This window comes from Trachemys scripta, chromosome 2 (genome assembly GCF_013100865.1).
Source record: "Trachemys scripta elegans isolate TJP31775 chromosome 2, CAS_Tse_1.0, whole genome shotgun sequence".
In the NCBI taxonomy this organism is placed as follows: domain Eukaryota; kingdom Metazoa; phylum Chordata; order Testudines; family Emydidae; genus Trachemys; species Trachemys scripta.
This window is the reverse complement of record NC_048299.1, coordinates 155,306,798-155,316,942: the sequence shown is the minus strand read 5'-3', so window position 1 is coordinate 155,316,942 and position 10,145 is coordinate 155,306,798. Positions and strand designations below refer to the sequence as shown.

The 10,145-nt window shown below is 45.9% G+C and overlaps 1 protein-coding gene across 1 annotated transcript; it reads right to left on the bottom strand.

Moving 5' to 3' along the window:
* Positions 1-851: 851 nt before the first annotated feature.
* EIF4EBP1 (eukaryotic translation initiation factor 4E binding protein 1) lies at positions 852-9,617 on the bottom strand. Its single transcript, XM_034761966.1, has 3 exons — positions 9,421-9,617; positions 2,637-2,807; positions 852-1,270 (listed from the first exon to the last, which is right to left on the bottom strand). Exons 1-3 carry the CDS (start codon positions 9,560-9,562, stop codon positions 1,239-1,241), a joined length of 345 nt encoding a protein of 114 aa, XP_034617857.1. The 5' UTR covers positions 9,563-9,617; the 3' UTR covers positions 852-1,238.
* Between the last annotated feature and the right edge of the window lie 528 nt (positions 9,618-10,145).

Genomic DNA, 10,145 nt, shown 5'->3' with positions numbered 1-10,145 from the left:
TGGGGTGTCCATAAATCAGCAGGTGTGGGGAAAAGTGCAGCCAGAACCTCAGGAAAAGGTTCGGGAGGGGCTGTAACCTGATGCACTACATGGATGTATGCTAGGGTCTCCCTCTCACTGCAGAAGGGACAAGTGTCAGGGGAAATGGTGAACCACGCCACATACACACCTGTGCTCATGGTTCCATGGAGGAGCCACCAATATCCCTGGTGGGCCCAAAATATAGTCTGGCCCGCTGGAATTCCTCACCCTCCCATGCAGCAACAGGTCCTGCCACACAATGTGGGACACAAGGGCAAGGAAGTGGATGCTATGGGGCACGAGTGTGTAGAGATGTGCTGTGGATGCAGTTTGGAACCAGACCGGCTGGACATCATTCAGTAGGCTGAGGTGGTGTGTTGGGGGTGGCCGGGGAGGCTCTGGGGGCAGAGGCCCAATGACACATTATGGAAGGGGAGGGGTGGGAGCACCCTCCCACAGGACTGGCTCAAGGAAAGCAAGAGAAGCAGGAGACCAGGTTGCCCTCACCTCCCGAAGCACAAGACAGGGGACACCCACGGTGGGCAGCCCCATGCACTGGTCAAGCCCTTCTGATCGTAGTCCCGATCTCTGATTCTGGTGGCCCCAGCCAGGCCCATCCTCCAGCATACCAAGGGGGGACTCCACCACCTGCACTCTAAGGCACATCGGTGGGTGCTGCCCAGTGTCTCTTTTTGGAGCACTTATGCCCAGGCCCTTGTATGAAAGACACTGGCCTCAATCTAGTTTGTGGGATTGCCCTAATATACCTTTCCGGCACAGTAATAGGCAGCAGTTTGCTTGCTCTAATCAGCAAAGACCAAATACCCACATTACGGCATTAATCCCCAAACCTGGAGACCCCAAATGATTTTATTTCTCCCCTGATATTACATTTCAGTCACCTTTACAGTACTGATATACACCAATTAACAAAGGCATAGAAACATGAAACAAAAAATCATAGAGAGCTTTCCTCCTCTCACTGTTGCCCATCGCCAGCAGGGGCCATACTCATGGATTTACACCCATATGAATCAGTTACTTCCAGTCCTCACGTAACAGGATGTGTTCTGCTCTCAGTCAAAGCGAATGGACTGCCCTTCGTAGGAAAGAGCAAATCACTCAGAAAAGCACGGCTATTCTAAAAGCCTGGCCGGTGGGAGCCCTCACGCTGAGGTCCCATTCTTCACCGGATAAACACTCTCAGGGCACATACTTTAGATGTCCATGTCAAATTGAGCTTCCTCACCTGTTGAAAAGAAACGACAAAAATGCAGGTGAGTACTTGATGAAGTCCTATGTTAAATATCAAACACTACATGGATGTGACGCTCAGAGACCAGCAGCCTCATAAGAGCATAGAAGTTTGGATGTGGTAGTGGAGATTGGGGAAACTCTCAGCCTGCTATGTACAGGAATTGAGTTTTCCTGGAGAACTGTTGTGAGAGATGGCAGCTTGCTCTGGTGTTAGGGGGAAAACCATTCCTCTTTGGTGATGTTCTGCTCTCCTTCTATACAAAGAACATCTACTCTGCCAGCAGGCACTCTGCCAATGCTGAGCGCGCAGAGCCTCAGAGACATGATGCATCGGGGGGGATCTGAGAAGAGAAATCTGCCCATCATTTGGAACACTACTCAAAAAAATCCACAGCAACAGAAGTATTTTTTACCTTTTCCCTATGACATGTTTGACCACGAATGTGGGGTTCTGTTTGCAACAAGAGGCAAATGTAATTTTTAGTCAGCACAGCATGATGCATTTACTGTTGCATGCATGATTGCTATTGTAGCTGCTGCTGTTGATAGGACGCCAGTGTAAGCCAGGACCCGACTACTCAGCTGACCCATAAAAGATATCACCTCACCCACCCTGAATCTAACATCCTGGGACCAACACAGCTACAACACTGCAAGCTACATAAATGGTCAGCTCTGTTACACTCCTTATTGCCAGGGATGCAGAAGAAACTTTTCAGGTACCAAACTGAGCCAAAAGAGGAACAAATCTTATTTTGACTTGTAGGCTGATCAATTTTGATAGCTGAAGCCAGGGAGTGAGACAGTGACCAAAAGTTACCAGCCAAATCTTGCTCAGTGGTCCGTGTGAGCTAAGTTAGGAAACTCAACCTACTTCAAAAGCAACAGAGGGTCCTGTGGCACCTTTAAGACTAACAGAAGTATTGGGAGCATAAGCTTTCGTGGGTAAGAACCTCACTTCTTCAGCTGCAAGTAATGGAAATCTCCAGAGGCAGGTCAACCTACTTAGTTTTCAGTGGACACATGCCCACATCACAAAACTGACAGTGCAATTTACAGTAATTGGTCCTTGAGACTAGACATCTCTGCAGAGAGATCAAGGACTGTACGGGCCACAACCTCAATTCCCCTTTGATCCCCATACCATTCTGGTGTAAGGAAGAAGCACAGTAGCAAAAGTCTAACCCCAGAGATACCTTGATTAAGCCTGAATCCACAATCCACACACAGCATCAATTCCTCCCTAGCTGTTATAACAATATTCTGGCTCCAGCCCGGGTGTGCTCTTGTGTATTTTCCAAGGAAAAAAGATGAAGCATGCAAGTTATTTTCAGGCTTTGCCAGAGGGTGCCACTCACCTACGCCCACCTTCTCCTCGTAATTGTGGACATGGTTGTTTTCAATCTTCAACTCCTCCACGTTTGGACTGGTAACACCTGGAATGTCTGGAAGGTCACAAGGTGAGGTTTTGGCAACTGGGGAATTGCGGCATTCCATCAAAAACTTCCGGTCATAAATAATTCTTGTACCTAGAGGAAAAAAATGTGAAATACTGTCAGCTTTTAGCATATCTCAAAGTGCTTTACAAGGAAAGCAAATATCAATAACCCTAACTTACATAAAATTGAGCCACAAAGAGGCCAGTAGCAGAGCTGGGAACAGAATGCAGTGCTCAACCTACTAGGACACACTGCAGCCCAGTGAACACCTAGTTACAAAGTCTACATGAAAATAATATTTAGGCTCCTGCAAAACTAGGAAAAAATCAGTCAAATTAAGATTTAAACTGCTTCTGATAGTCTCATCCCATCTTCCTTATGGTGGCAGTATATAAATTTCACACGCTTTTCTGAGATTACCTACAATTCTGAAAGACCACACGTTTAAGCAGATAGATCAGGAAATTTGTAGTGGAAATTGGCTCTCTTTTTAAAGTCAGATTTTTAGTGTTATTACAGCAGAGTTTTCTGCATGGAGGTATTGCCTTTATGTGGTCTGGGCTGGCTGTCCAGCTCAGAAAACTTAGTTTACATTTATTAGGATCACATAACTAAAATCAAAGAATGACTTCCAGTTTACTTGCTGTTTATTTTAGTGGTGAATGGGACCCCAGCCTATTGTTGCTGGTTTATTAGAGAAGAATAAAATTACATCTTTATTAAAGGGCAGAAAGCAAACCTTGCGGTGAGGGCAGAGTTAAGTGAGGGCAGGGATTTAAAAGGAACACTGAGTAGGCTGAGCAGCCCATTCCCCTACCAAGGCATCTGATGTTGGAAAAATATCAAACCAGAGTCAAAAGATCCCTCCAGAGATACAACATCCATAATATAGAAAGAATTCAAAAGAGCATGCCAAGGAGAGGGCTGCAACATCTCATTTCAGGATTGGACATTTAATACATTAGCCCCATCCAACCAAACAGGACAAAGGAATCCCCTCCCTCCCTCTCGCCCCCCATGTTCTCAGCTGACAGTATGCATGTGGACAAGAAGAAATCAGAGATAACATCTCTCCTGGAATGCTAGGCACACTCGTATATTCCATAGCATGGCTGTAAAGTCATGTAACTAGATATTAAATGTCGAGGAAATTATGCTAATGATTTTCCAAGACATTGGAACCTTTTCAAAATTGAAAATAATTGTGACTAGTTTCTACAGATCAAAGTAGAATTAAACTAGCAATGTCTCCAGTTCAGATCTATGCTTCAGTACAAGTGCAGTTAATCAGGATTTGGGTAAAGAAACAACCCTAGCCTGCAGTTATAGCCTTTGGTAGCTGGAAGACTTACAAAATAAGGACAGGGTTCCTAGAACTGCAGTTAGCATACTAGGTATTAGGAGTACATTTCATAACAGGCTTGCAAGAACTGCACATTCCTGGTTTACATTCATTCGCGCAGAGGCACATGCCTTGAGCTATTACTTATGAAACTAAATAACCTGTATACCCTGCTCTGACTTGTTACAACAGTTGTCAACACAAGGGGATGGATGGATGCTCAAGGTTCATAAAGGCCCCTTCCACCAGGAGAAACATGCAAATCTGATCAGTTAAAAAAATCTCAGTTTCAATTCACACTATTATAAGAACCATTTGGTGAAACAACCTGCATCAGCTTCTGCAAAGCAAGCTTTACTCCCTGTTCCAGGACAGCTGATTCATGGGTTTGCCCCTCATTTCCAATAGAGCCCCAGCCATGCACAGGGGGTTCTGAATAGCAGAAGTTGCTCTCTTCTATAAGCTTCTGGTTGGTCTTCCTCTCTATGAGGGTTTTGTACTAGCATCCAAGAGGTAGTATCTGAGCATATCCCTGTAGTTGGAGGAGGGGCATCTGGTCCTTGTTGTTAATGTTCCCATCAAAACTAAGTTTATTAGAAGTATGAAGTGTACCAGTAATAGCTGTGATACTTTGATCAAAGATTGTGGGAGACAAGAGGAACAAAGAAAGCTCCTTGAAACCCTAGCAAACTTAGACTAGTGCACTACAGACTCCTAATTAAGAGAGTTTTTTTCCAGAATTTGGCTCCTGACCCACCAGTTTCCTTCTTAAGGACACTGCTATAACTCTTGGAAGTGATGCACAAGTTACTAAATCCTAGAAAGTGCTAACAAGTTTCTGGCTCAGCAGTTGTCATCTTCAAAAGTTTAATAGCTCTAACCAGTTAACTGTATGGTCCTGGGCCCAACCTCACATTCCCTGTGCGCCCCAGGCTCCCACTGACTCCTGGGGGAATGTCGGGGGAACAAGGAATGCAGGCTCAGGCCCTTACAGTGACAACCTGCTGCAGCGCCCCAGCTGCTGAACTCATTAAAAAGCCATGCATGATTTCAGCTGCTGCCTTTGGTTTATTTTAGGGGCTATTCCTCATTCTAACTGCATGGCCAAGCATACTTCATTCTCTCAACTGCCTTCTGGTCAAGATGGATAAGGTAACCAGCATCCCCCCCAGCCAAAAAACTGTATGGTATGGTGTGGATAGGGTGACCAGATAGCAACTGTGACAAAACGGGACAGAGGGTGGGGGGAAATAGGCACCTATATAAGAAAAAGTCCCAAAAAAAAGGACTGTCCCTTTAAAAATGGGACATCTGGTCACCCTAGGTGGGGGTATATTGAGCTGGAAGCATACACAGCACAGAGAAGCCTTCCCAACCCAGAGCACTACAGACTCCCCATAAAAAACTGTAGAAACGTTCTTCTCACTGGCAAATCCCTCTGCCAGCGTTCACAGTGTTACACTCAAAACCACCCACTGTCCATTGCTCCTTTCAACCTCGGACAATAACATTCTACATGATGTGTGTTTACATCAAGGAACTGAGTGCCTAAAGCTGAGTTGGTGAAGGCTCCCAAGCAATTAACTCATGTGGAATTTATTAGAGAAGGACAATATCCATGTGCCTTGGAGGGTCAGACAAGGATCCAGGATAAGCCCTGAGTGGAATATTATAAAGAACAGGCTCCATAAGTTTAAAGGTCATGACTGGTTCTCCCCCACACCCCTCCCATGTTCACTTCTTGGTGCTGAGCTCTGATTTAATTTTATTTATTTTTTTGTTCCTGACTGCTGCAAATGAAAACTTTTCATCTCCTGTGCTGCCACAGGGTAGTGGATCCTTTCCCCTGCTCTGTGATCCCGTTCTGTTGGGGTTCTTGGAGCACAGAAGGATCAGGTAACAATTCTGAGATGGTGCATCTGAATCCTGAGCTCATTTTGGTGGCACCAAGGCTAAGCTTGGACCCACAGTGAACCACAGTTCAAGGGTTTTAAGCCTACTTCAGCAGCTGAATTTTACAGACCCAGGAATTACTCCAGCCCAATGTGAACATCTCTGCCCACATGTTCCTGCCAATGGAGGATCCTGGCTTTCCTGAGGGCCCAAAGAAGTGCTCAGATGTTCTCCCAGAAGGAACATTTCCATTCACTAAGTACATTCTGGGGACTCACTAAGTCCTCTGGATGACTGGAGGGCGTTTTCCTGATGCCACCGAAAACAGCAAGTTAAAGGGAACTCCACTTCCAACAGTGTACGTGAGGGACACCGGCGGTGCATCTCAGGGTTGCAGCTCTCCCAGGGTCACCTCAGGACACTTTAGTCAAGGAAGAGCTCATCTTTCTTAGACTCTATGCAGTGGAGACATCCTAAAGCCAGAACTGGAGGTCAAGTAGTAAAGGAGAGCTAACTTGCACATGTCCAATGACTGAAAAGGCAAATTATTGCCCTTTCTTTCTGCAGAACGGAGTTTAGCCTATTGCCACAGAGCCTGCAGAAGTTGGGAGCTGTGAAGTGTTTCCTAATCAGTGGCCTTAAATAAATCATTCAAAAACTAAAAGCCCACTCATTCTGTAATAGTATTGACATGAGAAAAGTGACTATTTCAGGAACACAAAATGGTCGAGCTCTCATATGGTTTTCTGAGAAATCACATTCCAGTATCATTCCATGATGACTCAACACGACTCCCTGAGGTTCATATCGGGATTTTTCCAATTCATTCATTTTCACCCAAGGTAAAGAAAGAAAACATGTACTGAGTTTGCTTGGAACTTATCAGAATCAGGCAGACCATAAATAGTCAAACCAATTTTAAATCTTAGAGTAATACTCTCCAGAAGCCACAGGGAACATATATGCCCTTCCAAACTTCCTCAGCACCAGACTACAGTATGTCTGTCCTACAAGCAGTACAGAACTATAGCACAGCTATGTTGCTGGAGTGCAGACACTTGCTAAAGAGACAGAAGGGGTTTTTCTGTCACTGTAGTAAATACACCCCCTCAAAAGGGGTAGCTAGGTTGATGGAAGAATTCTTCCTTCAACCTAGCAGTGTCTACACCAGTGCATAGGTTGGCCTAACTATGTCCCTCAGTTGTCACTGCTAGGTCAACCTAAGTTTTAGGTGTAGACCAGGCCTCTGATACCAACAGAGCTGAATTGTGATAATTTGCACCAATGGCCAGAACAATTACTGGGGATTTCTGATTTTGGCACTAAATCCTGTTTGCCTCACATGTACACAGTTCCACTGAAATCAATGGAACTACTTGGGAGATTAAAGTGAAGAACATTTGGCTCTGTAAAATTAGTCATGGGTGTTCCATGGCAAATTAAATATGCTCCTTTATTCTGAATAGTGCAACTTGATGTATTGTTTACAATACTTCACAGTACACCTGTAAAGGAATGGTAACATTTTATTAAAGGTTTTCAATTAAACCTTCCAAAGGAACAAGTATTTATGTAACACAAGACTGCAATTGAGAACTGTCTCTGCTACTGAACAGTGAAGTGCAATGGTCTTTTCATAATTATTGGGTATATGGATCAGCACATGGAAGATCAGTGAGACTATACTATATTAAGAACTATTAGTAATTTCTTCATTCAAGCTGGTCTACAGATCAGTACATTTAAAGTGAGGTTTGAAGGAATTTTACTTTAGACTATTGACACTAGTCTTGGAAAAGTGAGATTAAAACTCCATTGTTAATAATTACAGGGGAGCAGGCATGAGAACATAAACATATGGTAACTACCCAGCAGCAATAAAATGCATGTTAATCAGATAACAAGCAGAACCAAAGTGCATTATTACATGGAGCTTTTTAACTCACCCTACATTTTTCAATCCATAAAACAGGCACACATTAAAATATTAATTATCTGGATTATCCAGATCACTGAGAAATTAAATAGAATTCTTGAAAATAAAGGATGATACTAGTGACTAGATATTTTGAAAAATTTCCCCATCCCTTAGCTATTTTTTTTAAACATCCATCCTATTAATTCTGGACTGATTATCTTTCAGCCTTTTCTGAGTATTTAACTACTTCTTCTAGTCAAAACAGTGTTTTCATTTAAGAATTTGTTCGGGTTTTTTTTGCCTCTACTACACTCTTTACATCTCATTCATGATCCTCCATCAATGGAATGAAACATGTGTGAGTGACAACTGTAACTTATCACAGCATACAAACATATATTGAGAAATAATCAGTTGCTCCTATACGCACAATTGTTGCAAGAGGCACCTAAGGCTCAAGAATTTCTATTGCTTGTGCTCTCAGAGAACAAAACAGATGCCTAGTACAAAAGACACTAAGACCTTCAGTTTCATTGACCAAATGTTCTTAGGCTAGCCCAATTGTTGGGTTAAAAAAAAAAAAGAGAGATACCAATTTAAGCTTCAGGCTTCTGTCTGATTTTTGTTAAAACCACTACCATTACATGCAACTTCTAAGGTCACTAGCATGTAAAATTAATGAAAAAAATCCTCCCATCTATTTATTTACGTTGTGCATTTGACAGCACTTGCAATATAGCCAATTTCACTGTTCTGCTGTTTATGTGGATCTTTCATACAGCAGCAGGGGAGAAAGCCTTTTTTAAATGACAGAAAAGTGATTGCAAAACTACAGACTGGCAGGGACTCTCAGTTGCAGTAGCTGGAACTACTTGCAACTCATTTGCAACATATGGTATTTCCCAGTGCAGTCACACTCTCAGGCTAGCCTAAACTGAGACACATTTATCAAGATAGAGTCAAGTGTGTAGACATACTACTGCTAAAATTGACTAGATTTGAAATTGACAGGTCCTTTAAAAGCCAAATCAGCAAAACAATTGTACAGTGTTCCAGGCGGTGCTTGGAGGCAGTTGTACATACTGTAGTTACAGGCTGAAATAACAATACAGCTGAAGGCTACTGCACAGTGTGAGTCTTTTGAACTCCCAGTCTTTTTTAGATAAATATGAACTCTGAAACGGCAACGTTAGCGCAGACTTCGGAGTTCGCCAGATTATTCCCCAGCCATTGCAAATAGGGTGACCAGATATCCTGATTTTATGGGGACAGTCCCGATTTTTCACACTCGCTGTCTGGTCACCCTAACTGCAAATGACCCAGAGGCTGCCCATGGGGGCGGTGCAGTTGCAATGAGGAGAAATGCCCTTCCCGCCCTCGCGCGGAGCAGCAGCTCCTGGGGAACACGGGGCGTGTGGGCACGAGAACAGGGACCCGCCGCTCGCGGGTTTCCCGGGGGACGCAGCAGTGTCAGGGCACCTCGGGGCGCCGCCCCGCCGGGACAGCGACTAGAGACACCCCGGCAGCCCCCCCCGGCCCGGCCCGCTCACCGCCCGGCGTGGTCCCGAACACCGTGCCCCCCGGCGTGGTGCTGTAGTCGCCGGGCGGCAGCGGGGCCCCGTCGGGCAGGCTGAGGCGCTTGGCGGGGATGGCCCGGCTCGGCGTGTGGCCCTGGCGGCAGCTCTCGGACATGGCGACTGGGGCTGCCCGCGCGCCCGCCGGCCCCCCGACCCGGAACCAGCCGGCGGGCCACGCCCCTTCCGCCCCGCGCGCGGCACCGGGGCGCAGGCGTGGCCGACTGCTGACCCCGCCCCCTCCTCCTGCTCCCCCAGGGCCTGACCCCTCCCTTCCCCATCCCACTCCTCCCAGCTCCCTTCCATCCCCCCCAACTCCCATCCCATGCCCCACCCCCTCCTCCTGCTCCCACAGTCCCTCCCCATACCCCGACTGCTCGCACTGCCACCCCCAGCCCCCTCCCCAAGGCCTGACCCCTCCCCATTCCAGTCCCACTGCCCCCCAACTCCCCTCCCATGCACTGACCCCTCCTCTCCCCCCCCATCCCACTCCTTCCACCAACCCCCTCCATGCACCCACCTCACCCCATGGATCACCCCTCCCTATTCACTCACCCCATTGCTCACACTAACTCTCACCACGTGCAAGAAGGACGTATAACAACCCTCTCCTATACTGTACACACAGTCCCCACCAGTCTCCACCTCAAGGAGTTTTGTAACTCAGACTGACAAGACAGACAAAGTGGGGGAAGGAAGGA